The 27,525-nt window shown below is 46.2% G+C and overlaps 1 protein-coding gene across 5 annotated transcripts in view; it reads right to left on the bottom strand.

The window, feature by feature from the left end:
* Positions 1 to 1,208: 1,208 nt before the first annotated feature.
* ARHGEF5 (Rho guanine nucleotide exchange factor 5) overlaps positions 1,209 to 27,525 on the bottom strand; it is a 33,484-nt gene continuing 7,167 nt past the window's right edge. For 3 of the 5 annotated variants that reach the window (XM_039570334.1, XM_010410245.4, XM_010410243.4), the window contains exons 2-15: positions 12,355 to 15,898; positions 10,932 to 11,013; positions 10,501 to 10,565; positions 9,962 to 10,221; positions 8,892 to 9,052; positions 7,876 to 8,028; positions 7,101 to 7,230; positions 6,077 to 6,151; positions 5,178 to 5,267; positions 4,721 to 4,875; positions 3,884 to 4,045; positions 3,432 to 3,502; positions 2,998 to 3,102; positions 1,209 to 2,792 (exon numbers count right to left, since the gene is read on the bottom strand). In XM_039570334.1, the coding sequence (XP_039426268.1) occupies positions 2,638 to 2,792; positions 2,998 to 3,102; positions 3,432 to 3,502; positions 3,884 to 4,045; positions 4,721 to 4,875; positions 5,178 to 5,267; positions 6,077 to 6,151; positions 7,101 to 7,230; positions 7,876 to 8,028; positions 8,892 to 9,052; positions 9,962 to 10,221; positions 10,501 to 10,565; positions 10,932 to 11,013; positions 12,355 to 15,883 (5,193 nt within the window). In that variant the 5' untranslated portion in view covers positions 15,884 to 15,898 and the 3' untranslated portion in view covers positions 1,209 to 2,637. The remainder of the gene's footprint in view (positions 2,793 to 2,997; positions 3,103 to 3,431; positions 3,503 to 3,883; positions 4,046 to 4,720; positions 4,876 to 5,177; positions 5,268 to 6,076; positions 6,152 to 7,100; positions 7,231 to 7,875; positions 8,029 to 8,891; positions 9,053 to 9,961; positions 10,222 to 10,500; positions 10,566 to 10,931; positions 11,014 to 12,354; positions 15,899 to 27,525) is intronic. The other 2 variants (XM_010410247.4, XM_039570335.1) reach the window with 2 other exon arrangements.

Genomic DNA, 27,525 nt, shown 5'->3' on the forward strand with positions numbered 1-27,525 from the left:
AATGTGCAGTTTTCAGGGATATTGTACTAGTTTGAATAAGCTTGTACAAATCAAAGAGATGTCAAAAAGCACTTCAGTGCAGATTTGTTTATGGATTTTGGTGGCAGGATGGTGCTGGGGCTAAAAGTTTAACTAAATAGTCAGAAGTTGAGGTCTATCTGAAGTGTAAGAAATCAAAGTAACTCGGTGTATAAGCACTTGTTCTTAGAGGCATAAGCTGACCTTTAAATGCTCCTCAACATACAAAGGCCTGACATCAGGCAATACAGGCTGTACCTGTGACAGGGACAAGTTAACCTTTGGTCCAACTAGTTAAAGAGCATAGAAGTGCTGTCAATCATGACAACAGTACCCTTGAAGTTTCCTATGTCAACTGGAATTTTAACAACATACGGAATGTAACACAGAAACCACCTTGGGAGGCTCTAATGAACAATCTGCCTGCTTGCTTTTGAGAGCAGCAGTTGAAAGAGTAAAGAACTCTTGACTTCAGGTGTTGAATGATGTTCAGATGACTTCTGATTTAGAATGGGAATATGTATGGCTGGCTCCTCCTGGATGAAGCTGAAGTGGATGTGGGATGCCTCGACTGCCTGTGTGAGATGACCTTACACAGACATGCTAAATTGATCCCATGGCAGTACCCTGTGTCCCAGCTGAGACATTGAGAATCCTGGGGACTTGGGAACTGCATAAATTCATGACAGCCTGGGACAAGCAGGCACTTGGGATATCTGAACATTCTGGGTCTTGTGGAGGATTATAACCCTTCTTGTGTGAGTCTGAGGTAGGGCTTTGCTGTGGCTCTTAGCTCAGGACCAGCTTCAGTTCTTCCAGGGGAAAAAGGGTGTTAGCAGATCTAGTCTGACCATAGATTAAAAGTTGAATAACTGGGTCCTGTCTTTCTGCTCTAGTGGGCTGCACTCCCATTTTCTGTAGTTCATCCCTTCAGTTTACCTTGAGTTATGGATGACTAACACCACTGTGGAACCTGCAGCATCAGCTCTCCAGGGCTGGGGATAACACTGAAGAACCTTAAGGTATGAAGATAAACCAAACTTTCCTCACTGCCTCTCCCTAAGGAGCTCATTGTACTTACCAGTCACTCAGAAAGGAAAGTTAAAAAGGAAAGTTAAAGGAAAGCAAAAAAAAATACTGCATGTGTATTCAGTAAATTAAATTACTTACATTTGAGAGGAAAACCTAAGTAACAAGGAAAGCAGAGTTTTTTATTTTAACTGGAGAAGTGCATGAGTTTATTAGGACTAAAAGCAACTCTTTTTTTCTTTTAATCCAGCTAAAATTATTGATATAAATAGGCTGCAATAAGCTAATCTAGATACAATGTAAATGGGATTTAAAGGCAGAATGTTACAGAGCCAGAAAGCTGGAGATACGAAAGTAACTAATTCTTCAAATATATTAAATGCAAGAAGGCTACACGTGGCTTTCTTTGGTGTAATTGATTCTTAAACTCGATCTTGCATTGACTGAGCTGAACACTTTAACACAGAAACAGTATTTTACAGTTGAAGGCAATCCTCAAAAAGACAGGTTCTGCACAAATGCATGTAAACTGAACTTAAAAACCAGAGAGTTCTAAAAAAGAACAAAGACCCTGGTGCATATTTTGACTTTATCTACAGTGGCTAAATATCTCAGTGTTCTCCGTAAGTGTGCAAAATGGTGCATGCAATACCACATCAGCAATCAGAGTAAGAGCATCAGGAAAGTGCCACTTCATTGCATTTGCCTAGTCCTGGTTATTTTGTACGGGGCATGTACCAACACAAAATACAAATCTTTGTCAAAAGTCACTGATCTACTTCCAGGGGGAGGCAGAAAAGGATCAGTTCAGATGGCTTAATAGGATGCTTGTTCAGAAGAGAGGTGACCTTTGTGAAGCAGATTCCTCAGCATGATACCTCTTATGTGGGGGAAATCATCACAGTGGCCTCTGAAAACTTTCCTTAATTCCGGTGGATTTTGTACAATGGATAATTCCGTGGATTTTGGGTACAATGGAATATTTGCCTATTTAGACCCCAGTAGACTTGCATGATCTAATATGTAAATTGCTCTAAATGGAAATTACACTATGGAGATCAATGCCATGAAGGTATCCAGAGGATATTCAAACAGAACATTCTCCTCAGCTCTGTTGTGCTTTGCACTTAGCACCTTCCTTCTCAGGAACTCGAAGCTCTCAGTTTGCTAATACTAGTGAATTTAGCCTCACAACATGCGGTGAGGTAGGTAAGTTTACCCCCATTTTGCAGATGGCAAAACTGAGGCAGAACTCTGAAGTGACTTGCATAAGGTCCCGCAACTTGTCAGTGGCAAAACCAGGAATATGTTTGCAGAAGTCCAGACCCCAGACCTCTGTCTGATTTAAGTCACTCCCTACTACCACAAAGCAAGCAATACATGCAACCTTTATTCCTCCTCTTGCTGCCGTAGTCCTGCTGACACAGAGGAAGATTTTCCTGATTGAATTCCCGCTTTCTTTGGCAAAAAGCACCTGGTCCTGTCAAAGTGCTGTGTATTATGCTCTTCGCAGAGGCATTTCTTCTGAGGCACGATAGAAAAGCCGTGGTTTCCCCATGGTAGGGAGACTGTACAGGTCCAAACAGAATCTTATTTCCTGCAGAAGACCTGCTGCTTGGCATTCTTCACCCGTTGCTCCTCCTTCAGGTTCTTCTGCCGCACGTGTTTGCTGGAGATGTTTTCCACATGTTCTGAGGGGAACCAGCCTCTCTCCCGGTCTGAGAGTTTTACTCCTTCCATCCACCCTGTGGTGAGGGGAAAAGCACAAGATGAAGCAAAAGTCATGTGGTTTTTCCATTGTTTCCCAAAAAAAAGCCCCCTCCAAAAAGACCCTAAGAGCAAAGGAAAAGATCCCCTATCAGCTTCCAAATAAAGTGTCCTAAAGAGATGAAGAATCCCTTTGTCCTCTCAATCCAACAGTTTAAGACAGGCATTGTTCATTCTACTCACCATCATTGCTGTACTGCATAACCATGATGATATCTGCCTTCTCCAAAGCCAGCTCATCGTTTTCCCGAGCCTTGTAAGTCTTTATGCACTGAACCTGTGGTGCATCTGAAGGGGAGGAAAGATCACACTGATATACTAGAAAGCAACAGTAAACCTGTGGGCATCAGCTGCAGAGGAGCTGGAGACTAAGGAGCTGCCCAAATAAAAAGCAGAGAACTGGAAGGGACACTACAGGTCTTCATCTAAACGAGGAGTTAAAATAGGTAAAATAACTGGCAGAACCTGGCACTGAGGGAAAGCCCACGAGTATCTTCTTTATCTACAAAACCCAGAGTATTCTGCCTTGGAATCATTCTGGGGTGTCCCAGCTCACAGTGCCTGTGACTCCTGTGAGCCAGCCCACCCCCATTGCTGCAGCAGCAGAGCAGTCTCACCAGGGCATTCCAGGAGATCCAGCTCTCCCCGTGGAGGAGCCAAAGCAGAGATCCACCTCAGCTTCTCACTGCTGGAAAACAGCACAGGATAGGTGTCAGCATTCAGTGCGAGGGACAGCAGTCTGGTGACTGAAATGAGGTGGAATGGGGTGTGGGGGTGTTTGCTCACACAAAGGGAAGCAGAGAAAGGAGGTGAGAAAAGGCAAAAATTCCCATTTTTGGAGGCTGATGGTATGACATAATGTGGTAGTATTGTACGAGCAGCTATGATGAGAGAGGAGGAAGGTGGTTCACAAGGAAATAGTTACAGCAAGAGGATGTTTTTCAAGACTTCTGCTCAGCAGCTGCATTTGGCATTTCAGCATTTGAGTAGCTGAGGGACGACCATCAGGTTCCTAGGAGGTGTCTGGTTGTGGTAACAGGATATACCAAGGGTAAACTTGAGCTCTTACTGTGTCTCTGTCCGAAACAAGAACTCCACTCTCTTTCCCTGGTAATTCTGAAGCAGGAAGAGACGGAAGAGGTTTTTGTTTGCCCCATGGAGTTTCATCTCGCACTTCTCCCCACGCACATCCGAAAAAGCAGCGTGGTCGAACACAACAAAACGTCCACCCCTGCAGGTGAAGAGGAGGAACAAAACAAGGTATGAGTTTTAAGGTGATGATGGTTACAAAGTGAGTCCATGTTGTCTGCTGATGTCAGGAAAGCAAAAAGCTCTTGATGAGACTTCATCTGCTTCAGACATCCTAAGCAGTGCTCTTGTTAGAAGTTTCAGAAGGCCAGAGAAGAGAGAGAAGGGATTTAATGAAAAGGCTAGAAATACTAATCTCTGTCCTGTCAGAATTTTATTTGGTAGCTTACATCTTAAAAACAAACCCACCACTCCTAAAACCCCAACACAAACCAACCAACAACTTTCTTGACAAACCAGTGATTTGCACATTCACTAGTCCTCATAGTGCGCTTTAGGAAGAAATTATTTACCAAGTAAAAGTAGAATAAATGGTTATTGTTCAATGTTTCACATTGTAGAGATGCAAAGGCAGAATAGAAGTGTTGTACTAGGGACCACAAGATATCTTTCTATATTATGATACGTAATGAAGAGTTTGGACTATCAATTTCCACATACTTGCATGATACTCACTTCAGGTCAGGACAGAAGAGTGACTTGACAAAGGCTGCCACTTGCTGGCAGGCAGAGGGAAAGGACTCTGTCACCAAAGCACAGACCCCGAAAGAGACAGGTATTTTAGAAGGGGCAGCAATAACTGAGTTGAAGCACTCACTCCTTGGGCCGAGACAGGAGCAGACAGTCATTGAAAAGGTGCAGGTAGATGGGCCGGGTGGTGACTTTCCATTTTGGACTCAGGTTGTTGAAGTCCAGTGCTGTCAACTCGCCACACTTCACAAGTCGCCTTGACTGTGAGATGAGTGGGAATATCTGCAAGACAAAAGTAAGTATTTATGCACAAGAAAATGAGTCCCTCTGAGTTTGGGATTTGCATTTTTGCCTTTCTCTAGAGGATCTGTGCTTTCAGTTCTCCAGCTGGAGAGGTGTAAGCTATGGTAGGCACCTTCATGTGAAGGGTGGCATGAATGATTGGGCAAGGGAAGCACTGATGAAGAGCTGGCCTGTGGATGATGTTCTGATTCAGCAGCTCTGTGTATATTGGAGAGAACAAAAAGTGGCTTTGTGGGGAAAGACAGAAAATACATTAGGCTAGAGGGAATGGATGAGCTCACCTTACACTCAAATTCAATCTTCTGGCTGAGGTAGATCAGCTCTTCAGTGCTCTTCATGCGCTGGACATTCTCATTGCAGTCCTTGATGAGCTGCAGAGGAAAACAGATGATCAGTGAGGTGGGAGCAGAACTGCCTGGTGGGATCAGTAGTACTCCTAGGAGCCCCTCAGGAGTCAGCATAAGTTACAATTCCTTAGGCATTCTCCTGCAAAAAAAGTATGTATTACAATCAGAGAATATTCTGAGTTGGAAGGGACCCAAAAGGATCATTGAGTCCAGCTCCCGGCCCTGCACAGACACCCCAGCAATCCCACCCTGTGCATCCCTGAGAGCAGTGTCCAAACACTCCTGGAGCTCTGGCAGCCTTGGGGCCGTGCCCATTCCCCGGGGAGCCTGTTCAGTGCCCCAGCACCCTCTGGGGGAAGAACCTTTCCCTGATACCCAGCCTCACCCTCCCTGACACAGCTCCAGCTGTTCCCTGGGTCCTGTCCCTGGTCCCAGAGAGCAGAGCTCAGAGCCTGCCCCTCCTTGTGAGGAAGCTGCAGAACTGCTGTGAGCTCGGGCCTCAGTCTCCTCCATCTGAACAGACCAAGTGACATCAGCCACTCCTTTTGTGTCTTCACCTCCAGGCCCTTCACCATCCTGGTGGCCCTCCTTTGGAAGGTCCAATCATCACTAGACAGAACAATCCACCTTATGAGGCTGTACAAATTTTAGGTAGCAATTTGTCCCAGAAAACTTCAAACCTTGCCTCTATAATAAACAGGATAAGAGGAAGGGAAGCAATAGAATAATGCTGTGGGGTTTTTTAAAGCAAGATTTTCTTGCAGGGGCAAGGGTGGGAATTGATGATTAATTAGAGACAAAGGTGAGACTGCAGAAAGGATTGGCAGCTTTACCTTTTCAAGTGCATCATAGGCCTGTGTTGCTTGCACTTCCTCCTCAGACCCAGGCCCAGTTCTTTTCAGGATATTCTGCATGAGAAAAGATGATTTTCATGATGCAAACAGGGAAAGGTGGACACCACCACCACTGAAGAGTAGGAGAAATAATAAAACAGAAGTAGATGATGACATGTGGAGACAACAAGGCCAAAAATTTGAGATGCAGAACGTCACTGATAAGTTACACTGATTAGGACATTCTTGAAAATCAAAATTGTATTAATTATCACATAGAAGTTACATGGCATAGGAAGCAACCACTAGCTAAAACATAAATGGGTTTATGAACAGAATAGAATTGTCCTTTTCTCCTATTAAAAAGAGGCTCAAATAATCAAAAAGAAGAATTTCATAGAAAGAGCTCAAAATTAATTCATTAAGGACTGGCTGGTTCCCTGTCTGGAAGGTTTCTTATTAGTCAACATTGCAGGCATAGAGTAGATACAGGCTGCCTTACAGAGGGCAGCCAAGGAATCCTTGCTTTCTTCTCCTAGCAGGAAGTCAAAAAGTTCAATAAAATGTAAATCAGCATGCTCTGAGAAGACTCCGTAAGTTCTTTATTGGAGAAGAATTAAAGTAGTGTCACAACAAAGCCCTAAATGATTCACAAACAGCATTGCCTCACGCAGTGCCACATCCATCATTTCCTGCACACCTCCAGGGATGGGTACTCCATCATGTCACTGGGCAGCCCATTCCAATGCCTGCCAACCCCTTGTGGGAAGAAATTCCTCATGATGTCCAACCAGAACCTCCCCTGGCACAACTTGAGGCCGTTTCCTCCTGTCCTGTCCCTTGTTCCCTGGGAGCAGAGCCCGACACCCCCCCGACCTGCCCCCTCCTATCAGGGAGTTGTGCAGAGCACAAAGGTTCCCCCTGAGCCTCCTTTGCTCCAGGCTGAGCCCCCCCAGCTCCCTCAGCTGCTCCTAGACACAGCTTGAGGGAAACTTGAGGGAAAGCAGAGAATCACCACAGTTACCTGTAGGAGGAGCTTGAGTCGAGTGATGCGCTGGAAGGGGAGGATGAGGAAGGATTTAAGTGAGAGGCGCTGGCATAGTGGATCACTTTCCAGTCTCTCCAGGACTTGCTGGAACCCTGCATTTCCATTTCTGTGGGAGTGGCAAAGGAAAAAAAAAGACATCCAGGCATCAGAGTAAATAAATAACCTTCCTAGTATCAGATTTCAGGGAATGTTGGAGTACTCCCAACAGTCAGGTTTTGTCCCTGGGGCAAGAGGTGTCAAGAAACTGCACCACTCTGCTGCTGAAGAGCAAATATGGGTTTCTAACAGCTACAGGATGGCAGTACAGCTGTTATGATCTCTCTCCTCTTTCCACAGCCCTCTGGAGTAAAAGCCAGAAGTAACATCTACATTTCAACCCCCTCTGTCAGTAATGCTCCTCTCATGGGGACATGGTGGTGGTTTTGTGGTGGTTTGCACTCTGGTTCTTGGTGGCCTGAAAAACCATCTTCCAGCACAGTCATTTTTGCTCTCTTCAGTAGAGGGCAGACAGAGAACAGTCTGCAACAAGGTCAGATATTAAGTGTTCTTTTCCTCTCCAACAGTAAGGGAGAGAAGCCTGAAGGAACTCTGTCCTGCTGTCCCAAATGCCACTGAACTGAGGAAAGTTATTCTGGCAGCATAGCGAGAGCACTGTTTAACAGCCAATTCCTGCAGCATTCCCCATTGTTTGAAAGGGTCAATATTCGAGGAAGTATGAGGGAAAAGGGTGTAACAAATGAGAAAAACTTACAGTAACCTCTGGAAGGTTTGCTCCTGGTATGTCTGGTTTGTCACATATGGCAGATACACCCGGCGGAAATCAGGGGCGTGTTTCAGAGCCACGTCACACACATGGAAGTTGAACATGTCCTCTTCAAATTTCTCCTCCAAGTCAAAGAGGAAACTGCAGCACATGGATGTGGTGCCATAAAAGAAGAGGGAAATATCAGCGTCATTTAGTCTTCTAAAACTGTGACAGCCCACATATAAGCACAAGACAGATCTTTATTTCTAGAGAGAGTGTAATGTCTGGACAATAACAATTTAGGGCTTGGTGTCAGCAAGGAAAAAGCAGAGGCAAAAGACCTCTATTCTTGAGAGGTCACGCTTCTACAGGCATGGTCAGGAAACAGCTGGGAACTAAGACCTCACCAGAACAATCCCGCTGGTATAAATGGAAAAGGTAGCAGCAAACCCTACCAGCTTAGTGATTTATGTAGCCAAGCCTTGCAGGAGGAAAAGCAGAACAGAATCCTACAACACATATAGGATTCCTTGCATGTGGGGTCATGTCCACGTTTCATGACTTATGCTCTAACGATTCACATTAGTTTCTGTCAAGTGATGGTTGTAACTTACTTTTTTTCCCTTCCCCCCCCCCCCCCCACCCCCCCCTTTTTGTCAGGGCTCATGCAGTTGCCCCTTTTGTCTTGTATTTGGCAGGAGCTGGTTTGGGTTGGCATCCAGTTAGTCAAGTTTAATTGTAGTTGAAAGCAGCGGCACAAGGCTACATTACCATTTGGAACATTTTGATCCCCTGCAATGAGCTCTGTGTACAACTGAGCCATAATATCTGGGATTTAACACCAAAATTTACATTGCCCTGTCACCTAAAAAGGCAAATATTCCTTTCCAGGCAGTGTTGGTGTGCCATCACTAAGTGCTGCATCTGCCTTGAACAGTGAGCACGCAGAAGAGTAGTGAGAAATGCTCCTCATGGAAGCACCACGTGCGTGTCAGTCCTGGAAGCAAAGGGCCGCATCTCACCTGGCACTGACATCGCGCACATCGGAGAGGCGGGAGAAGAGCCACTGGCGCTCCTGGTTGGTGAGCATCGCCTGGAGCTCTGCCGAGCGCTGGAAGTGATCCACTGCCACGTTCAAACTGCGCAGGTAGGACGCCTCAGATATTATCAACTCAAACTTGGCCTTGAGAGAGAAAACAAGGCAGCACAGCATCACCACACTGCACGAGTCTGTGAGAAATCTTACGGAGAGGAGACAGGGCAAAGCAGGAAAACCTCCCAGCACATGATGCAAGTAGGGTGTAATTACAGAAGAGAGGGTTTAGAAATGAAGGGCGAGCATGCTATTACAGACTTTCTTTAGAAGATGGACTTGTGGTATGACTTAAAAACAGCTACTTGCTCTCATTTTATTTTTTATTTCCTCTCAACACCTTTCACAAGGCTCCCCATTTTACAAGCTCCCATAAAGTCCAGCATCTGCACCATGCACCTTTTTCTCCTTCATCATGTTTCCCATGCTGCTGTTTTCACCTTTCTCTGGGTCCTCCTGTCCACTTCTCAGATCCTCTCATTTTCCTTACCCAGTTTCTCTGTGCCATTGTGCTGAATCCATACATCTCCCTGTCTCCTCTCAGCCCTGCAGCTCACACAGGTCAATTTGCTAAACTCACACAGGTCAATCTGTGTGAGTTTAGCACATTCTACCACAGAAAATACAATTTACTGTGGTTTTATTAGCATCTCTCACAAGCTTATGTGTGGGAGAATGCTGCAAGTCTTCTACTTTTATACTCCCTTTTTCATTGAGCATACTCATAACTCTTTATCTTGTTCCTCCTTTTCCCTATGCCTGTTTTCATGGAGTTACTGATATGGTGCAGAGTCTGTCCTTCAGTGCTGCTTTTCTCTAAAATTCAGCGCTTCAGCACTGCTCTACTTCATACCCCATGCTGCTTTCAGGGGTAGAGGTGACCTCTGCTTCAACCACCTGCATTCCCACATCAGTTCTTGCTCTCTGCTTTAACCCCACTTCCAGACACACTTTCTTGACCACAGACCACCCATTTACTATGTCACATCTGTCCCTTACCTCTTGCAGCCTCTGCTCCTCACGGGACATGTTGAGCAGCATTCTGCTGCCCCGTATCATGGGGATGTCCTGCCAGAGGGATGCATTAGATGAGACTGACAGACGTTGCAAATATGAGTCCTGGGGAGACAGCACTTTCCTCCGTAGCCTCGGGGAACTTGGGAAACTTGATTCTATATCCTCTGGATAATCCACTCTCTTCTGGCTTTGGATGGCCTTGTTCAGAACCACATCACTGTACTCCTGATACAGCAGTCTTGCTGTGAAGAAAGACACATATATTTATCTTTTCTGTAGTAGCAACTCACCCTCTGCTTCAACCTGGAGAAAACTCTGCCCCGGCTTGGAACAGCCAAATTCAGGCAAAGCTCCTCAGCTGCCCAAGTGTACTGCAGGGCTCCAGCTGCTTTCCCTGCTCTCTAACACTCCATCCTCACTACCACCATGTGACAGGAGTCCCTCTCCTTTGTGCTCACTGCAAGGGTCAGAGAGGAGCGGGGAGAGGGGGCTGCCACACACCCCAGGCAGGAGGCACTTACAGGAGTTGATCAGTTTGGAGTGCCGGCGCTTGAAGTTCTCCGTTGTGTCTGCAGATTTCTTCTCTCTGCCAGGGAATAAGGATTTCAAAACACAGAGTGAACGAAGGGCACAGCACCAGAAATGGTTCATCGAAACCTTAGGAACTGCTCTGTCACACCAGGGACCTCTCCTTTTTCAACAAGCTCAAGCTCCACAAGCTTTACTTGACAAAGGGCAAAGTTTGGCTTAATGGAGAGGCTGTCCTGAAGGCACAGAAATACCTCTGTTGCAGTAGGGTCCTCTTCAAGAGAGCAGAGACTGAAACACAGGCCTAGGGCATTTAATTATAATTTGCCACTCCTTATCATCATCTTTGGTAACTCAGAAACAGTGGAGGTGTCTGTGCTGCATAGAGGTCAGGGCAAATTCTCAGGGTCTTTGAAAGACTCACCGCATTATAACTGTTTCTGAACTGACTGATGGTTCCCTGTGTGCCTTGGGAGCTTCTTCCTCTGAAGGAACAGAAGAAACCTCTGCATAGAAGACAATTGGAAAGTAAACACATCAGTCCATTTTTAGAGTCAAGCTACAATCCAAATGATACACAGATACCACTTACCTATACGCCACCTAAGGGGCAGTCTTGAGTTGGAGTACAGGTGCCCTCATGACATTTATTTCTGGGTCAGAAACATTCTAGTTTTAATAATCCTTGACATTACTTACAATTTACATCTGTTAGCCACATTTACTTTTCACACAAAGAAAAAGGCTGACATTTTAGGGAACGACAGTAACTCTAAGAGCTTCCCTCTCCAGTGTGTACTGCCTATGTGCCCTTTTTGGTGCAGTCCTTACACTTTCAGCTACTTGGGCCAGGCATCAGGAGATCAGGGGAGCAAAAGTGTAAAAATTGAGAAAGCGTAGTTTTGCCTTTTGGTTTGTGAGGGATTTAATCAAATAAGGTGTGATGAAATTCTAAATCTGAAATAACTGGAAGCAGAAAAAGGACGAAAGCCCAAAGACTGAGCTGCAGTTATGGGTAAGGGGAAAGACAGTTCTGTTGCCTTTAATGTTTTAAAATTTGGAACCAAGAATTTACAGGTCAAATATATGAACAAATCTTGATTCAAGTTCTGCTAAACCTTTTACACCCCTCCACAACCCCTCCTTTTCCTCTGTGCCAAAAATCCAGCACGTTGCAGAGCTTCAAAGTAAAGTAAGAGCTGAAAAGAAGCAATTATTTAAAGTACATGTAAGATATAGTAAAGAACAGACATACATCCTGACAGCAAGTACTGCTGAATGAGCTGTGTTACAGAAGATGCATGTTTTCAACTTGTGACATCAGTGATTTGACTTCTGTGCAAGCTGGGACCTTGGGTTTGACAAATTTGCATTCTTATCGGTACTCTCAAATCCTGTGCTCACAGGAAAATCATCTTTTTTAGAAGGTCAAGTGGGAACCTAAAAGTGCCAGTTGCAAAATAAGGGGAGGCAGCAAATAAACAAGTGATAAGAGATATGGGCTACTGAGCATGTGTGCATGGTTCTTCCTTACTGCCTCAGGGATCCATGAGTTTATTGTTGCAGGTATTAACGTGGAATGGGGGGGACTGAGCCCCAGCATGCATCCCTACTCAAGGATGCACAGGGCAGCAGAGAGGAGGGAGGGGACAGCTGGAAAGGGAAGCTTAGGGCAGGATAGAAGAGGGCTGGAGCAAGTAATATCACCAGAAAGGCACAAGAGCCGTGCTAAGCTCTCAGCTCTCATGCCTCTCCATCACATTGTCTATTTAATTTAATCCTACTTTTTGATAACTGCACCAAATTGGAGGGGGGAAGGAAGAAGGGAAATGGAAGAGAGGACTCACGCTGCAAGATGTCCGGTGGTACTGACATCCTCTTCAGGCCCTGACGGTGCCAGTCCTTGGTTTTTACTCGGCTTTTAATTGGGTTTTCTTGATTGGCTGCTGGCTCCTGCACAGCTACCCCAATATTTTTTTTGTCTGGCCAACTTGATGATTTTCCCAAGGGTGCATGTTTGGCCATTTCTTCCTTTGGCTGGTGTTCTCCTTCCAGCCTTTGTCTGACCCTCCTCTCACCTTCTGTTTTCTCTGTGACTGCCAGTGGAGCCTGGATGTTCTTTCTGTCCGCACCAAAGCTGCCTGCAGGCTGCTCCCATCGCAGCTCCTCATCCTGGCAGGTTGTTCTGGTGGTTGGCGGCGATGGAGGGCTGAGCTGGAAGAAATGGATTGGATTGGTGAATGCAAGCATTGGAAGGAGCTGTGCAGAGTCTCTGCTCTTGGAGTCTGGGGATGTTATCAAGCCTTCCAATGAGGGCCAAGAAGGGTGGTCAGGTGAGGATTTTCCACTCTCTATATCCATGTGGTGATCCGCTGTTTCAGGGTTGGTGTCAGAGCAGCCAACCAACATTTCGCTTCCAAGAGCCGAAAAACTTTTGGTCAGCAAACTGACCCCTGAGTCATCAGAAGTCTCTGTATCATGGGGACCTGAGTCACTGAGATCCCACTCTCCACTTACTGGAACAAGGTCATCTCTCTCTGCTAGACTTTCTCCATCAGAAGCAGAGGCCACAGAGTTGGAATCGGATGCAGAGGTGGCAGTCCGGAGAGGATGGCTTAGAGCAGGGTGAATGGCTCCCAGCTTATCATCATCCATTCCAGAGCTGAGGGGGGGCCTGGAGTGTAGTCTAGGGGCCAGTGGCTGGTAACCTTCGAGGGCTGGAGGTGGAACAAGGTGATTTGCATGGAGTGCAGGGGCCTGAGGTTGACTGGGCCTTTGGACATGGGAAGGAGGATGACGAAGCTGTTTGGCATCAGGCTCAGACACCAGAGGTAGGCTTGAGTGGGACACAGGGGACAGAGGTTGTCCTTGCTGGTTCTCAGCAAGGACCGTATTGTCTTCAGAGGGCCAAGTTAGGGTGCTCAGGACACTGGAAATTCTGGATCCAGGCTCTTTTTGGAAGAAACTGCAGTCAGGCTCAGCAAATAAAGGCACTTGTTGTGCTTTATGATCCACATTTGTTCCCGTTTCTTTTCCTTGGATAATGGCACTTTTTTCAGGGGAGTTTTGCTGAATTGTCTCTGGGTGGCTCAGGGGAGTGGAAGTCCTTCCTGGTGTTTGGGATGGTTCCAGAGGCCCTGCAATACTAGCCACAGACCGCCTATCCCCAGGAAGGCTCCCTTGTAGAGGAAGGGAGCTTGTGTACATCACAGAGAAAGAATTTGGGCCACTAAGGTCCTCATGAAAGCCTTCCTCAGAAGTAAGGAGCTCATGGGAAGTCTTGGCCTCCCCTCCATCTGTCCTTACAACAGCAGTTTCTGCTGGTGTTGGGTCCCACCCTTGTGCAGGAGCAGCTTGGTTGGGTGGCTTTCCTGCAGAGTCTGGCAGCTCGTTCAGGAGGGTGCCAGGACAGTGCTCGGGGGTCACAGAGGCTGTTCTGGCACCCTCCTGCTCTGAGACAGATGCTGACGCTGCTGAGGTGAGCTCTGAGGGGGAAGCTGGAATGAAGTTCCAAAGCTCAGCTTTTCCTGTAATGGGATGAAGATCTATGGGATCAGGTGGCTCCAAGTTACTGGTACCAGAGGAAGGGTGTGCTGGAAGAGGAACCTCTGGGTTCTCTGAGCTGAAAGGTGCTGTCACCCTTCCACAGAGTGGTGCCTCTCTTTTATCAAACCTCTGGACAGCTTTTCCATGACCATCACTGTGCTCATTCTCCCTGCCCAGTCGTGTCTTATCATCCCAATGAGCTTCTCCAATATCCTGACCACCGATGGAAAAGCGGCCAGAGTCCTCCAGGTCTTCTGCCTGGTCAGAGACATGGCACATGTGTGGAGCTTCCCCCCCTGGCTTCAGGTGATTTGAGGACAGAGGGCCGACAGCAGGTGGCTGACATCCAGAACCTGCTTCTGTGACACTGGCTTTCAGCAGCACGTCCTCACCAGGATGCTGATCCACAGAGACAGATTCCCCAGGAGGAAATGCTGATCCTGTTTGCTCAGACAATGAAGCATACTCCAAACCACACACATCCACAGTATGCCTGGGAACAGAAGGTATCTCTGGCCCAAAAGCTGATGATAGAGCCTCTAGTTTGAGCTCTTCCTCCAGTCTGAGCTCTTCCCTCTGCAGTTGCTCCTGCTCCTTTTGTTCCTTGTTTTTCTGACCTTTAAGCTCCAAAGGTTTGCCGCCTTCTGGCAGATTCTGCTCTTTGCACTCTTCCTCCTCCTCTTCCTGCTGAAGTTCAGACACTGCCTCCTCCTGAGCTGGCTCCTTATGCTGTGAAGCATTCACTTCCTCCGTCCTTTTATCAGTACTCTTTCCTTGGAAAGCACTCTCTGCTGAAGGGGCAGGTCTGCCCTCAGTTTTTCTGTGATCATCTTCTAGATGAAGGCATTTGGAAGCAGATGAGTTCTCTTTAGGAGCCATTCCCTGGTCTTTGACCGTGCTGGTATTCCCTGTTTCACCAGCTGGGGTGTTTCCTTCTGCTTGTAGTGAACTCATTTGGCTGTCACGTCTTAAGGTGGAAGGCAACTGATAGGAAGAGTCTGTATTCTCTTCCAAACCCTGAGGTGCTCTTAAGCTTTCCTGAACATCTTCAGAAGTGTAAGGTTTAGCTGTGTCTTCTACAGCCCCCTCTGAGGTAGGCTGCTCATCAGGTGCTGGTGCCACCTTTTGGGTGCTTTGCTCCTTCTCTGCACCAGCATCAACCTCCTGCAAAGAATCCTTAGAGATGTTATCCAGAAAGGGTTCAGCCTTATAATGCCCTTCTGAAACAGTTTTACAGACCAAAAAGCACTTGGGTGTCTCTCTCTGAGAGGAAATGGCATCAGCCAAAGGGGATTTTGTTTGCTGGGCCTGAGGGTCTGAGCCATGAAAAGCCAGTTCTGCCTGGCACTGAGGAAACACAGTGTTGAGGTTCATAGCCTGCAGGATGGGGCTGCCAGGGACTGGCTCGTCCTGGACTCTGCTGTGAGAGGAAGGGTCCTGGTTGCTTTCCAGGTCAACCAGTTCCAATTGCCTAAGTTTCAGAGAATAATCCAGTCCACCCTCCTCTAAAAGCATTTCTCCTTCCAATTCTGAGAGTCCCTTTTGAGGCTCTGTATCCCCTTGGCCTTGTTCCAGTCCTGCTGGCACTTTTTGCATAGAGTTAGAGGGTCTGCCCAGCATCTCTGCTGCTTTCCCTGGAGCAGCAAGGCAGTCCTTGGGCGTGCTGAGCTCTGCTCCCTTTGCAGAGTTACATGGACAGGTGCTCATTTCGGCTGCTGTGTGAGTGGCATGATGCTCTCCTTCCACGGCTGAAGAATCCCAGGCTTCCCCAGTGGTACTGCTGGCTCGTGGGGGAGTGGTACCTCCCTCACTGGTTTCTTCAGACTCCATCAGTGACACATCCTGCTGAAGAAAAATGCATTTTTCTGTTACTACTTCACAATGATACAATGGATCTAATTCACTGCTTCTACTGCAGCTGGTAAAAACCAAAAACAAAACCAACACCACATACCTAGTAGGTGATAAGAGCTGGGAAACAAACACAAAGACTAAGAATAGGCAAACACCAGATGTAAGCTTGCAGTATGAGAGTAACACCAAAACAAACCCACTGGTGTCTTTTTAGTTTCACATGCAAAGTGACTTTGGTCGAAGAGCAGAGGTGCTGAGCTCTCTGCAATAGCTGCAGGGCAGCTTATGAAAAGTGGTGGCCATGGCTGGTTACCTCAGACCCAAAAGGGGGTACCAGAAGGCATCCAGAGAACAAGAAAACTATCAAAAATCTCCATTAATTTTCCTGGGGCATGATGGACAAATACTCCTGGCCTCTTCTAGCTGAGTCTTCAAGTTCTCTCTGATTTTTTGCTTGTTCTTTGGAGCTGATGGCTCTCTTTACAGATCTCTGTGTAGGTCTGGACCTCATTGCAAATGATCACAGAAATTAATTAACAAGACACAGGAACGTAAGAATTTGATTAACAGGTAATGAGGACATGACACATGACACAAGATATTTGAAGGCTGTAAACCACATGGGTTGAGAGGAGTAGCTCTGGTGTGTGTGGACTAGTCTACAGACTATAAAGAGAAACTACGTCATCCCTCTTTTAGGGAGGGGGAAAGAAAAAAACCAAAAAAAGCCATCTCAGGATTGTTGGACAGTTTCCCAAAGGATATAGTGGAATTTCCCATCCACTATTGCATTTGAAGTTCAGACATGACAAAGCACTAGGGAATGCACATTTGGGATATGTCTGTGAAAGGACGGAAGAATCTGATTCACCACTTTTATCTTTCTGGCTTCTACTGTGACCCACAATCTCTACCTGGAAAAAACCTGAGAAAGAGACAAACCACTGTGGCTCCCTCCCTTTTCTTCTGTGGTGATTTCCTTGTGCTAGAGTGGCTCTGTAGTCACAAGTACCAACTTCTGATCCCACACAAAGTAAAAGAAGTAAGGGCATAATTAACATCTGAACTAATTGTCCTAGTTAGCTCCACGGCCAGGGCACACCTGGCCTGAAAGCTGGTTTAGCTTCTATTTTCCCTTGCGTCAAGTGAAACAAAACACCTGCTCTGAAGGCAAGGAGCGCATGCTCTGGGGTTAGAACTGAAGCACTTTATACACCTTCATCATGGGTATTGTCATCACAGAATCATAGAATGGTTTGAGTTGGAAGAGGAATTAAAGATCATCCAGTTCCAACACCCTGCCATGGGAAGGGACACCTTCCACTATCCCAGGTTCCTCAGAGCCCCTGAGCAAAACCTGGCCTAGAATACTTCCAGTGATGGGGTAGCCACAGCTGCTCTGGGCAACCTGGGCTAGTGCCTTGCCACCCTCATATTAAAGAGCTTCTTTTGAATGTCAAATCTAAAACTCTCCTTTTGTGGTTTAAAACAGATCCCCCTTGTCCCATGACTACCTGCCCATGTAAAAAGTAGCTCTCCCTATTTCTATATGCCCCTTTTAAGTACTGGAAGGCTGAAATGAGCTCTCGCTGGAGCCTTCCCTTCTCCAGGCTGAACAACCTCAATTCTAAAAAAATATGAGGAAAATAACTGAGTTAGCCAATTGAGTTAACTTATCAGTTAACTTCTTCCTGTGTATTTTTTCTCATGTAATCTTTAGTTTTTGTTTATAGTGAAAAGACAGTTTTCTTACAAAACCAGGCCAAAACCAGGGATTTTCAGCAATTTGGATTTTCCCTCCCAAGCAGTGAGCAGTTGTAATAGTTACAATTTCAACAAACTGTATGTTTCAAAGAGATGTGTCCATTCATGGAGTTCCCATGGGGTTTTCACCAGGTCTTGCTGCTGTCAGCTGCTACTAAACCACCTGGATGCTGCTAAACTGTCTTTTCAAAGGTTCCACATCACATCACTCTTGTGCTACACTGCTCTTGGCTCTCCTAGCTACCCCACCTGAATCTCCTCAGCTCGAGGCCTAGAAAAGTACTACTTCTCATACCTAATACAGACAGTTTTCAAAAACAGGCCCCCCAGGAGCAGAGAGACTGTTCAGGGAGACACAAGCTGCTGCCTAAGGAAGGTTTACTATTACTAAAGATAGGATGGCTCATAAAGGTCTGAATAGTAAGGTCCTCAAACTCAAGCCCACATTTTGTCAGGGGAAGAAGAACTCTTGCTCACTGTGCTGTTTCACAGACGTACACAGCACTGAATTTCCTCTTATTAAGCTCAAAACCCCAGTTTCCATTTCCATGGCTCTGTTGCAAGGATTTGGACAGGTGAAAGGACGAGTTTAAAGCTGCATTTGGAGCAGTTCCATGATGATACTGGGAGGCAGGGTAGAGGGAGGTGCACAGCACATCAACACTGGAAGCTGCCAAGTGAGATTTGTCTCATCATATTACTGCCAGGTGTTTTGCACACCTCAGGGAGAGCAAGAGAGGAGCTTTGGGAAGTGAGGCAGGAGAAGGAGCAGGCAAACTTTCTGCAGAGACAGGAGGGGAGGGCTTATGCATCTCACCAGGGAAACTGTTAAGCTCCTGGTCAAAGGCTGGGTGCACCATAGTAGAAGACAGGTGTCTGCAATAAGGATTTCATGGAGATGGAATAGGAAATAATGAAACAAGACTGACAGCACCTGTAGCCTTTACATGCAGAGCAGCTACGTACAAGAGCCCAGTAATTACCAGAAGAGAGTGCCTGTGGAGCACTGCCATGTTAAACTCCCAATGCAGGTCTGCTCCATCAGCAGAGGGCCCATGAGACCCCCAGGAGCTCAGCTACCCAAACCAAACTTTCAATTATCATTTTCAGCAGGGCCAATAACATGACAGAGCAGCACACAGGACCTATCTAGCATCTGCCACTAGGCAGGATATGCAAACTCTCAAAGGTTTCCCTTTTTGGGGCTTACTGATCTTTCACATCTCTCACTGGATCGGATGTTGGGCTGGCCATCACTCCCTCATATGCTCTATGAAACAAGGTAAATTGATGCTCCCTGTCGAGATAAAGCCAGTCATGCTTTTTTCCCAAGAGGGCCTGGAAAACCAGGACTTCAGCTACCATGCACCCAGCTTGTAGGTGCTTGCAAGTGCACAGAACCCCTCCAAGCTGGAACAGTGAGAGGGAGCAGCTGGCCACATGCTAGCATGAAAACAGAGGGGTGATGCTTGGTCCTGCTGCAGTCACAAAATCTGAGAGGGGAAGGGTGCAGAAGGTGGCCTGGTGAGCAGAACAGGACAGCAGTGAAAGCATGAGGGCACAATCCATCCACAGCTTTCCCAGATTACGAAAGGCAACATCAATGTCGTACTTCCTTCCACTGTGGGTTAATTCACCTGGACAGAGATGACAAACACTTCTGGTTTTAAATAGAAAGTACCTCAGCTTCCCTCCCCCCTTCCTCCAACAAACAAGAAAGGAGCAATAACAAGTGCTGTCAAGCACAGACAAGCCCTTCAGCTAGCCAGGAAGCAAGGCTACACACAAGTGGAGCCCTGAGATCCTCCTCCCCCAGAAGTAGGAAGAGACAGAGCTTTCCGCCTGCCACCTTGGCCCTCCCTGCGAGGTGCCGGCTGCCGCCCGGCCGCCCTCAGCCCTGCTCCCCATCCTGCTCCCCTGCCGCGGGGCCATGGGACAGCCCACACGCCCAGGCTGCCGCAAACACGCTCCCAGCAGAGAAAGTCCTGCCCTGCCATGCGGGCATGGAGCTGCTCCGGCCCAGTTGCAGCCGTGAGCTTCTGGCAGCAAGGGGAGAAACCTGTTCACGACATCGTCTGAGAGGCGTGGGCAAGGACACCCATTTTCTTATTGAAACAAAGGCTTTCCCAAGTAGTCCCTAGTTTGGGCTTATTCCTGCTGGTGCAGCCACAACCTGGCGTAAAAATGCTAAAGATGGCTTTAAGGGCTGTAGCTCAGGCAGGAGAGAGCTCCATGTTTGGCTCTAACACCCAGCCAAAAAACAACAAGGCTGCCCCGAGCCTTTTCCTGCTACCTCAGCTTGGTTTAATCATCTTGGTCACATAGTTCAGGTACACTTTACAAGGAGCTGAAAGAGCAGAAATTTAGGTTAGATATTAGGAAAGAATTCTTTCCTGTGAGGGTGCTGAGGCCCTGGCACAGGTTGCCCAGAGAAGCTGTGGCTGCCCCATCCCTGGCGGTGTTCAAGGCCAGGTTGGATGGGATTCTGAGCAACCTGGTCTGGTGGAAGGTGTCCCTGCCCACAGCAGATGGGTTTGGGACTAGATGATCTTTAAGGTCGCTTCCAATTCCTTAACATTCTATGATTTGAATCAGCTCAGAGCCAGCCTTCCTCCTTACAAAATCCAGAGCTCAGTGTGCAGGACAGCACCATTTCTCCCAGGAAGCCACACACTGGATTTCAGTTTGATGAGACACCCACGAAACTGAACACAAAGCCTGCCCTGCCACAAACCTCAATTTTTGTATTTCCTCAGCTAGTCCTGCCATGCTTAGGCTGGCTTCCTCAGCTGCGTGTCCCTCTACGTGAGAGATTCCCACTGTACATATTCCCCTGCAAAGAAACAGTCACCAATCTTCACACACCATCCCAGGCTGCTCTATCGCTGTACAACCCATCAAGGGAGGTGAAGGAGGGGGGTCAAAACTCTTGAGCTCAGGAAGAGATAACACAGGGTGCTAGAGATAAGAAGGAAGGAGGGAAACAATGTTTCGTGGAGTCAGCTTTGAGGGCATGGAGAGTAGAAGGAGCTTTGCTGAAGGAAAGGACTTAGTAAGAAAGGTGGTTTAAAAAAGCAAAATAATGTAGAGTCTACTGTGGTGCTACACAGTGCTGGTAATGTTCTGGGAATCAGGAGCTGCCAATAGTACCTGACCTCCTGGAAAATGCATCTGAGCTGCTACTGAAGCTTGAGAAACACGAGTGAGACCTCCCAGTCATACCAGTGCAGAGAGTTTGCCCAAGTTTTAACACACCCAGTTGCATCTCACCAGCTTTCACTCATGGTAGGCACACTCAAGATACACTGAGCCTATTAATTATCTAATGACTCACCACCTGAGGGGGAAAAAAATAAAAGGATACTTTTCCATACTTTTCTTACATTGGTTTCTACTGAACTAGATTATAATACTTAATGCTAACAAAAAAAGTGTCAGAGAAATATGATTTTGGGTTGAACAAAATTTCATCTTGGAAATTGCTACTGAACATTTGGCAAACAGCAAGTGAAGAACACAGCTTGGATTGTACATTGCACCTCCCAGAGATGCAATAAAAGTGATTCACTCTTAAGATAAAATGGGGTCACCTGTACAGCAAAAAACTCAGTTCACTCTAAGCAGAGGTTAAGTTTATATTCATAAAAGTAATGGGTATGCCTTGATATATAAGCAGTCTTCTAATATGAGAATAAACAAAAATAGTGTATGATTCTCACTGCTGGAGCTCAGTAGAAAGATTATTGGCACTACTTGGAGAGCAGCAGAACTCCCACAGTGAAAGTAATGTATTGAGTCACTGCAAGTTGCTCTGTGCCGGTCTCTCTACAAACTCTGGGGATGGAGACACAACTGACAGAAACATCTGGAGCACAAAAGGCAGCAAGAACTTCCCCAATTACTTCCCCTACGACATTTTATGCAGAAGTGTCTGCTAGCAGCTTGCTGTACACATTCCTAGATGGCATATTTGTCACAAACTCAAGGAGTTCCCGGTTGCTCTTTGAGCAGGATGATTCAGGACCTTCATGGGAGAGATTCTCCAGTTAGCAGCAGAAATCTCGGAGTCTCCTACTATGCTACAGACGCATGAGCAAGAATCCCACGCTGCTGTTTTTGAGTCTCAGATTAAAGAACACTCATGTTTGCACCAAACCATTCTGACAGATGCAAATGCCCTTGAAACATCAAAGGACCTGGAAACACACTTGAAAGCTTGGCCTTGCCCAGCCTGCACAGTGGAACCATTTGTGAGCACAGCTGTTGTCACGTTACCTGTACCCATCCCGAGCACAGTTAAGCTACAGCAGATAAGGATGAACAATATTCAGCAAACTGAACTGTGACAAACTGTCCTGCCCTGCAGAGAGGGCCTCCAAAGTTATCCTGTCTGAGGCAAACACGTAATATAACCTCTTTCACAGCCAGATCAAGTTCCACCTTGAAAATTGTCAGATTTCTGGTAGCTGTCAGAGCCCCACAGAATATAAAGCTGGAGCATTTTAGCACTGTGGGATAATTGACAAGCTAAACACCGATATATACCCAGCCAGAAATATACTGGCAAAATCCTGCTTTTGTACAATAGATAAACTACATCCTATGCAACTAAAAAGAAATGCTAAAATACCCATAAACTTGCAGTTGTATATCATTCCATGGTAGTGACAGCACAATGTCATCAGCCTTAACAACAGCAGAAAACTGTGTCATGCTCTGCCTTCAATATTGCACCACCAATTGAGAGAACAATAAAAAATTGTTGGATTCAGAATCCCATGAGATAGCAACCACAACAACAAAATCACACATTTATCCTTGTGTTGTGCCCTCAGAATGCATGCTTTCAGCCTTAGCTCCCCATACCAGTTTTAATTACCTTATGACTCCAGCACTGAGATTTGTTTGAAAAAGTGATGAGATTTGTATCATAATGAAAAATACTTGGCAATACTGTAACAGTGATGGAACTTTGTATTGAAAACTGCATCTAAAGAAAGAAAAAAGAAAATCCATCCAAAAGGGATGTAGGGATGTGTGTGGGAAAAACAGGTTTTGGTACAACCCTCCCCTAACCCAGCTTCTCAGGGAACAAACCATTTTTTTCTTGGAAATTTAACTGGTATCCTTAGATCGAAGAAGCTACAATGAGACAAGTTTGCTATTGGAAGCAAAAAGTATCAGATATAAATAAAATGTTATAAGAAATGTAAATGTGGGAAAACACCAGCGGGGACCCCTTCCCTCTCCCTTGTGGAAAAATAGCTTCACACACCCAAAGCCACAGGAATTGTGTGGGTGCTGAATAGGAAGGTACTAATGCAAACACACGGAAAACTTGTTGTTACTCATGGTCTAAGGCTTGTGTGGCCAACCGGCACAGGTTTATTGTGCACATCACAACATTTTCTGTTTCTCATACAGTCCCACTTCCTAGAATCATGTGGTTATGTGAGAGTTTTGGCTTACAATTAAGAAAAAATGGATGTATGGCCTTTAATGGGCGTGGAAAAGGCCTGAAAAACTACGTATGACTCAAAAATTAGATCTCGCTGTCTGGGTTTATCTTAATTTCTTAATCCTAAACCTTAATTTGTGACTAAGGAAAGGAAGGGCAACTCCCCCTCCCCTCTCTGCCTGATCCCTGTTTTTTCAAAGGTTGGGACTGATGACAGTGCAGAATATTTAGGTCTGATACAGTGAGCTACATGAGCTACCAGAAACTAAAAAAAGGGCAGTGAAATACACTGTGATATAATTGGGTTAACAAAGATGAATGATCAAATTTGTCAGGCCCAATGTAGATATTTGCAGATATTCTGCAAAGTTCATTTATTTATATTCCATTCCTTAAAAGAAAAATGCCTTCTGCTGCTGACTGTACAAACTATCCCGCACCACCTGGAATCAGTTCTTAATAAATTTCAACTAAGACTTGATGTGGAACCCTGAAAATCCAGAACAGACCAATTTACTATGCATCCAGGTTGCTGCCAACATCTCTCTCGTGCCAGTGCACACATGACCATGTATGAGCCATCCCAGGGAGTTGTCGAGCCAAAAAAAAACAACCCAGGAGCAGAGTGATGTGAGCAGCCATAAAGATGTGACACAGGAGAAAAGGTAAGTAAGTAAAGATAAACCTGACAGCTCCCTGCAGCAGTTGTATATGGAATCACAGAATGGTTCAGGTTGGAAGGATCTTTAAAGACCATCTCTTTCCAATCCCTTGCCACAGGAAGGGACACCTTCCGCTATCCCAGGTTGCTCAGAGCCACATCCAGCCTGGCCTAGGACACTTCCAGGGATGGGGCAGCCACAGCTGCTCTGGGCAACCTGTGCCAGGGCCTCACCACCCTCACAGGGAACAATTTCTTCCCAATGTAAACCTCTCTGACAGTGTGAAGCCATTGCCCCTTGTCCTGTCACTCCAGGCCCTTGTCAAGAGTCTCTCTCCATCTTTCCTGTGGGCTCCCTTCAGGCACTGCAAGGCCACAGTGAGGTCACCCCAAATCCTTCTCTTCTCCAGGCTGAACAATCCCAGTTCCCTCAGCCTTTCCTCACAGCAGAGCTGCTTCCCCCCTCAGACCATCCTGGTGACCTCCTCTGGACTGGCTCCAGCAGGTCCATGTCCTCCCTGTGCTGACCTCAGAGCAGCTGTACAAGCTGCATGAGAGGACAAGAACACTGGGCTGGGCAGCAAAGCAGGAGCAGGAAAGCAGAAACCTGGACTTAGCCCTGTGTTCTGGTGAAACCACACCCAGGATCCACAGGCCAGTCCCTGACGCTCCAGCGTAGGTGTCTCTCCATGTGTGACTGCCAAGCACTCCACACACAGAGCCAGGTGCTCCCTCGGCAGCCCACACACACCAACAGCAGCAGAGCAGGGGGGTTTTACACCCTCAGTCCTGGCCCTCTGCTAGGAACACGCCTGCTGCCCTCCCAGGTGAGAAGTGGGCACCAGGGAACCAGGATATTCTAATTGGATTTACAACCATTTCCAAATGAGCCATTGTTTTTATGGTTTAATGTTTCCTTGTCTCATTATTGCCGCTGACTGCTGTTCTGGTGAACCCACAGCCAGCCTTCTCCCTGTAGGAAAAGGCTGGCTCTGAGGGGATATTGCATGAAATTGAGATGAATTAGGAGACAGCCCCTGTGAGCAACTCTGAAAACAAGTAACATGAAGGAGATCCTAGGAAAAGCCCTGGAAACCTCCTCAAACCTGCAAAGTCTAGCATGGAAACACTCCAAAGGGAAGGGGAAGGGAAGACATTCTTGTGACCTTGTCTTTCAGCTCAAGCTATGAAAAGTTGTATAAATCAGCGGTTTAAATGCTGTAACTGATATACATCAATCTCAGAAAATGCTTTTTATAACCAGCTTTACCAATTACTACAACCTTATTTCAAAGTTTATAGTAGTAATTACAGTAGTTACATAGATGTTTAGTTAAGATTTAGCATTAGTTCCTAATACTGTCATTAACACAGCATATGATAAAAATTTAAAAAGAAAAAGTAGAGCCCTGCAGGTAGAATCTTAAAAAAAAATTAAGAAACAGCACACACAGATGAACAATACTGATATTCCCTATTTCAGTATTATTTCCCCTTCTTTGTCAATGGGCAAAAATTATGTCCACGTACTTTCATGTGCAGTACACCTCCAAGTGTAGATTACTTTAAAGCATTAACTTTATACCAGCTCAGAAATATCACAAGCATTTCTATGATGCATTAATTAAAATATTTTTCCCACTTTAATAATTAAACAAGTTTCAATGCATAAGGAACTATTAGAGATATTTTAATCCTTCCCTCCTCCATTTTAATTTTTCTGTATACGAATGAGGGGGCAGAGTCTGCTTCCCACCACCACCCTTCTAGATTTCCTAAAATAGCAGTCCTTGATGGCTGCATGGCTCTTCAGATATTAGCTGAGCAATCAGGATCCTAAGACTGCCCTTTGGTAGTCTTTGAAGACATCAACTCTGACTCTTCTCGACTGGCCTACGGCTTTCCTTTTCCTCAGCCCTGTGGCATGTAAAACCACATCTCTCTTTCCCCTCCCAGGTCCCACCTTATCAGATGGCGATGACGAGGCGTAAAATAAGGTCTGTGTGCCTCAAATTCACCCCAAGCTCCTGACTTCAGTGTGCTGGTGAGAAATTAGAGGATGAGGCAACTTAACAGTGGCCATGAGTAACACTGGAAAATCGAGCTGATACAATTTCCTTCACCTCTTTTATGACACGGTCACAAAACGACAGCTCTGGCTGAGGAATGCAAAGTCCTCGCGTCCCCTGGCCTACGCAGGCGTGCATGGTATATTCTAATTGGACTGGTGCATACTTTCCCATCCATGAGAGACTTCCCATGGGAAGCCATAGGCACCAGGCAAATGAAATCAGAGACTTGGCTCCTTTGCCTTCCCATTACCTGCAACGTGCTTTGATCAGCGGGGCATAAATAAACACGAAAATGTCCCATCTCTGCCAAGGTCAGTGAGATGTAGCAGAGTTCTGCCAGTGCAGCCTCACAGGCAGCTCTCAGCTGTACCTTCTGACACTGCCCAACCTCACCTAAACGAGTTCGTTGGACTTGGCACGGGGCAAAATGCTTTGCTGTGCTTAAAAATCACAACATAACAGCAAAGAGTACAATGTGGTGTGACCACTGTAGTTTGGGAAAGCTAAGAGCAACAGAGCGCCTCAAGGGGAAGGGTTGGGATTGCCAGTGGACCATGCCCAAAAAGGAGGGAAGAGCCAGAGCTCTCCTTCTTGGAGTCCTCTTCCCAAACACCTTCCTGTATGGAAAATTTGGTCTTACCTCTGCCAGATTGATGCACCTGAGGAACACAGCTTTCAGCACAGATGTTTGCTGCCTGTTACTGAAGCCAGCACCTCACCTTTTCCATGTGTGCCAGTGAATTAGGAGGTACAGCAATTACAGCTATACCCACAGAAGGACACACAGCATGGCTGCTTTTGATGCAAACATGGGCAACACCCCATTTTGCCTATTCCTGCACTTGCCCTAACAGAAGGTGACAAAGATGCACCCTGCTGTTTTAAGTCTTGCCTCTCCTCACAGCTATGGCCTATGAGCAGTTAAACACGGGTGCAGAAATTTCAAGCCAGCGGGGCCCACAAAGGATAGCTGTTATCACCAGTAACATAATCCAGGCTGGAAGAACACACATTAGGATACTTCAGTGCCCTGCTGCAGCCATTCATTAAAAGGAATCTCTACAGAAGACTTAGATTGTAACTAGTTTTTGGGCATTTTTAAGGCAACCAAGAATGGTGCCCTCATCCAGCAGAATTTCCAGTTCCTAATTCTAGCTGTTTGCAGCAGTTTCTGCCTGTCTGAGGGTCATCGGTGCAGCTGGGGTAATAGTACCTCCTACCTCACAGCCATACTCTAAGGATTAGGCAGGGAGTGGCTGCTCAGTGTACTGAATATGCAAAGCCCTGTTATAAACCCCGTATCTGATTGCAACCATAAGCAAAGTCTTATTTAAGCAATCCCTTCCCCAACAAAAATATATCAACTGCTCACTCTGTTCTTTCCTTCCGTGTCTTTTTGCCTCCAAGTTCTTCCAGATAACAAAACACATTACTAAGATGTTTTCCTTTTGTGCTGTAAAGTTGTTTACTACAAATAATAGAGATCTTTCACACAATGTAGTTGTTTTGGCTCATTCTGGTATCACACTTGTACTGGAGGGATCTCACTGCCCAGTCAGTGAAAGCCCCACTCCCATAACCTCACACATGTCAGATATTCACAGTTGTCTATTTCTCACTGTGCCAACATTCAGGGTAGACCCTTTCTCCAATTCTATCAATT

Source organism: Corvus cornix, chromosome 1A (assembly GCF_000738735.6).
Source record: "Corvus cornix cornix isolate S_Up_H32 chromosome 1A, ASM73873v5, whole genome shotgun sequence".
NCBI lineage: Eukaryota > Metazoa > Chordata > Aves > Passeriformes > Corvidae > Corvus > Corvus cornix.